Source organism: Octodon degus, unplaced genomic scaffold (assembly GCF_000260255.1).
Source record: "Octodon degus isolate 3935 unplaced genomic scaffold, OctDeg1.0 scaffold00008, whole genome shotgun sequence".
NCBI lineage: Eukaryota > Metazoa > Chordata > Mammalia > Rodentia > Octodontidae > Octodon > Octodon degus.
Window position 1 is genome coordinate 15063911 of NW_004524584.1, and position 4136 is coordinate 15068046.

A 4136-nucleotide genomic window follows, 5' to 3' on the forward strand; every position below is an offset into this window, starting at 1 on the left:
TTAATTATATATATAAGCACTTCCCTGGCCCTGACCTTGACATTTTAAAGAGTGTGAGAAGTTATTTTCTTTTTTTGTTCTTTCTTTTTTTTTTGGAACCAGGGGATTGAACTCAGGCCCCTGTGCTTGCCAGGCAAGTGCTTATTCTATTGAGCCATTTCCCCAGCCCATTGTGAGAAGTTATTTTCTAGGATATTTCTTAATTTGTTTTTTTATGCTGCCTCATGATTAGGCTCAAGTTATACATTTTGGGGCAACAATCCTGCATCCTCCTCAGTCTATCATGTGAGGAAGGCACTTGTTTTGGCAGCACATACATGACAGGAGGCATGTGTCTTCTTGTTATAACTTAACTTTGTGTGTTTTGTTTTCTGGCAGAACCAGGGATTGAACTCAGGCCCTTGCGCTTGCCAGGGAAGCGCTTATTCTACTGAGCCATCTCCCCAGCCCTTGTGTGTTTTGTTTTAGAGACAGGGTCTGTCTGCATAGTTCAGGCTGACCTCAAAGTCATGGTGATCCTCCTGTATCTTTTCCACCAATGAGTCTTTCTGAGAATTTTCCTCAGCTTTACCTATCAATAAATTCAGTTTTCAAGGTCTAAAACCTTGTTGATACTTTTAACTTCTAATTTCACCCAACAAAATTACCTAGCTGATGAGACAACAAAGGCCTACAGTCATATGACAATTACAAGGACAGCTGAGCAGCGAGCACGGCCAGCGACTGACCTTTGTACTCTGGGGTGAACTCCTTCATCTCAGGAGGGAGGGACTCGTAGAAGCGCTGCTCTCTGGAGATGAGAGGCTTGCACACAGTGTGGTCGTCGTAGCGCATCATGCTGCTGTGTCCGCCCACTTGGTGGATGAAGGGCTCCAGGAGGACTCCTCGGTCTCCTGCCCGACCCGCATTCTTGCCATACTGCCCCACTTCCATGGTTTGACAAACACACATTGCGTTGGGGGCCAGTTGCACACTGGGAGCACAGGTCGTAGCACATGGGCCACAAAATAAGAGCTAAGTAGAAGGCCCTGGCAACCTGAAGGCAATAGTCGGTCTGCTCAGCTTCTTATTCTGTCCTACAAAAAAGACAAGAAAAGGGAATCAAAACACATTTTGTGTTGGAGCTACGTATCTTACAGCCCCTAGAGAGGAAACTACCCCTGTTTACTTCACATTCAAAGATGAAGAGACAAAAAAAAAAAGCAAAAGAAATTAATTTTGGTCAAGGTCTCCTCCTGACTCAAAGGAAGGGTTTTTTTTTGTTGAGAAATCAAGTCACACTCATCTCCCAAATTCTCTGCTAATGAGTGTAAGGACAATACAGGAAAAGGTACGCTTGATAAATTGTAAAATCAGAAAAACAATGCTTTGCTTTTCTCAGAGTAATACAGATTTCAGATCTCTCCCACTTTTAATCCGCAGCTGGTAATTTATGGTCACATCCAGCGCCATGCAACAACCCTATCTCTGCATCAACCAGTGGGACAGGGAAAAGGTGTTTGTGCTAAAATACCCTCCTATCATATCAGCTTTCTTGAAAATTAAAACAGCTAACTTCCTTACTAATGAGTTTATTTTTTGAATCAAGAATGTACTAGAGGGGCCGGGGAGATAGCTCAGTGGAATAAGCGCTTCCCTGGCAAGCGCATGGGCCTGAGTTCAATTCCCGATTCCACAAAAAAAAAAAAAGAATGTACTAGAGGGGCCGGGGAGATAGCTCAGTGGAATAAGCGCTTCCCTGGCAAGCACAAGGGCCTGAGTTCAATTCCCGATTCCACAAAAAAAAAAGAATGTACTAGAGGGGCCGGGGAGATAGCTCAGTGGAATAAGCGCTTCCCTGGCAAGCGCAAGCACCTGAGTTCGATCCCTGGTTCCGCCAAAAAGGGGGGGGGGGGACTACCCGCTCAGGCCCCCCTCCTGTCCCTCTCTTGGACAGGAGCTTTCTTTCTCTCAATAAATATATTCTGCTCATAACCTCCGTTTGTTCCTAAAATTCATTCTTTGGTTTTAGAGAACACAAACTCGTGCAGGTCAGGTCAGGAAATCGCTTTTCCCTATGTCATTTGGAGGTTCCCTGTATGGTTTGGAGGTCACCCACCCGAGACCAAAGTTCTTCTCCCTGTATCATTTTGGAGTTTTCCACCAAGATCATTGGACGAAGGTATGAGTTTGCTTTTCTTTCATAAATTCTGAATTGGGACTTGTTTAGGTAACAAATTTTTATGCTTCAAATGTTAATGCTTTTGCCCATTGCTCATAATTAATTGTTCATACTTTGTCTCATATGGTTTTGTCTTATAATACTGTTAAAATTGTTTACAATTGCTTATGCTTTGTCTTTATGTAATTTTGTTAAAATGTTGGTCAAAATGCTGTTGGTAAACCTAAGTTAAAATACAAAAATGTTACAAGTTTATATTTCTTTAATGGGACATTTTAAAACTATTTTGCACTTGCATATGTTGCATTTGAACTGGTATTTCTAAATGTACTGGTATTCCTTGCTTGAATTTAGACAATAGTGCTAGAAAGAGTCACATTAGGAAGCCTCCTGGTGGATTTTTTGTAAACTTTTGTAAAATGGGACTTTTAGCCAGCTCGGACTTAAAAAATATACATGCCTGTATATGAGACATGGGACTCCTTTTGCCAGTTAAATGACATTAGGTCGACAACCGTTCTTAAAAACTTGGAGGACAGGTTTCACTGGGATGGACTGGTTTTGATCCCCCTCTACATGCTAGAGGGAATGTCAGGCCTGCTCTGTTTCAGTTTCCTGCCTTTAACTTTACTCCTAATTTTCCCACCTCTTTGTACTTTCCTTTTTAGAGGCATATAAAATTAGGAAAACTCTGACCATTCCAACTAAGTGAAGCCCTTAGAAAATGAGCGTTTATTAACGCCGAAGACAGAGAAGTCATTTTAGAAAAAGGACACATACACGGTCTCTGGGTCAGATGAGACAAACAGGACTATGCCCGTCCAGGAGGACACATATAAAAGCCATGTCCCGGCTTAGTGTTCTGGGCAGGTCTCCTTCGGGAGGCTAAACCTGAGACATGGTGGAGAGAACCGATTTCTGGGTGACACCAGAAGGAGCTATCTCCAAAAGCAGCACACTTATGGGACCAAAACACATTTAGTGTGAGGGAGGATTCAATCTTTTCTCCTAGGTCTGGTTATCATTTAGGTGCATAAGAGATAAGTTGTGGACTTTAAAGCCTTTAATGTAAAGTACTAGGTAATCTTGTTTAGGCTTTTAACTATCCGTTATAGAACTTGGTCAAACAGTGGTTATTCTGCCAGCTAATAAATGCTCTTAGAGCAGCTGCCACTCCTTAAAGCAGAGGACAGGTTTCCCCAGCTGTTCTTTGGTGAATCCTCATTGAAGCCTATGGCTGATGGAATGTTGACCAAAGAAACTGCTGGATTCCTTTCTGGAGACATCTCTGATTTTGTGGGCCAAAAGAAACCAAGAATGCCTGAGGGGAGAAGGCGCCAAACCCAAAGGTTCCTTGGTGGAAACTGGCTCTTGACCACTGAAAGATCTCCACTTACCTATTGTACTTTCTTTCTCTTTGCTAGTAAAGTAGGACTTCTACCTGAGCTTTTCAATAGAACTATTGGGTCACTATTTCAGAAATAAGGCTGAGACAGTTTACAATATTGGTTATCAGGGGAAAGTTTACATCTGTGCTCTATGTGTTAACTAAGAGTAAGATTTTTGCCAGCTATATTGTCTTTACCAACATGTAAAATGTGATTGCTAGATGATACAAGTTTCACCTGTGAGCTTCAAGGTTAAATCTTGTTTAGTTGCTAGAAATGTTTTCCTAGGTGATCAGATGGAAATCAAATGTCTGGAGATTGGCTCAGTGCACTGGGCCAAATCTCTCCAGTCAATGGTTCTATCTATCTCTAAAGTGATCTTTGTAACCTGAGAAGTGCTCACTTCTGACCTTTTATGCCACAGTTAATGCTTCCTTCTGTAGACATTCAGGTCACCAGACCAATTGTAACTTACACATTTTCAATAAGAGTAAATTGGGGGGCCGGGGAGATGGCTCAGTAGAATAAGCGCTTCCCTGGCAAGCGCAAGGGCCTGAATTCAATCCCCAGTTCCGCCAAAAAAAAAA

At 42.3% G+C, this 4136-nt stretch overlaps 1 protein-coding gene across 4 annotated transcripts in view; it reads right to left on the bottom strand.

Annotated features, from left to right (window-relative positions):
- Ip6k1 (inositol hexakisphosphate kinase 1) overlaps positions 1 to 4136 on the bottom strand; it is a 69344-nt gene that overhangs the window by 17925 nt on the left and 47283 nt on the right. For all 4 annotated transcript variants that reach the window (XM_004625106.3, XM_023706054.1, XM_023706055.1 and 1 more), the window contains exon 2: positions 729 to 1076. In XM_004625106.3, the coding sequence (XP_004625163.1) occupies positions 729 to 951 (223 nt within the window). In that variant the 5' untranslated portion in view covers positions 952 to 1076. The remainder of the gene's footprint in view (positions 1 to 728; positions 1077 to 4136) is intronic.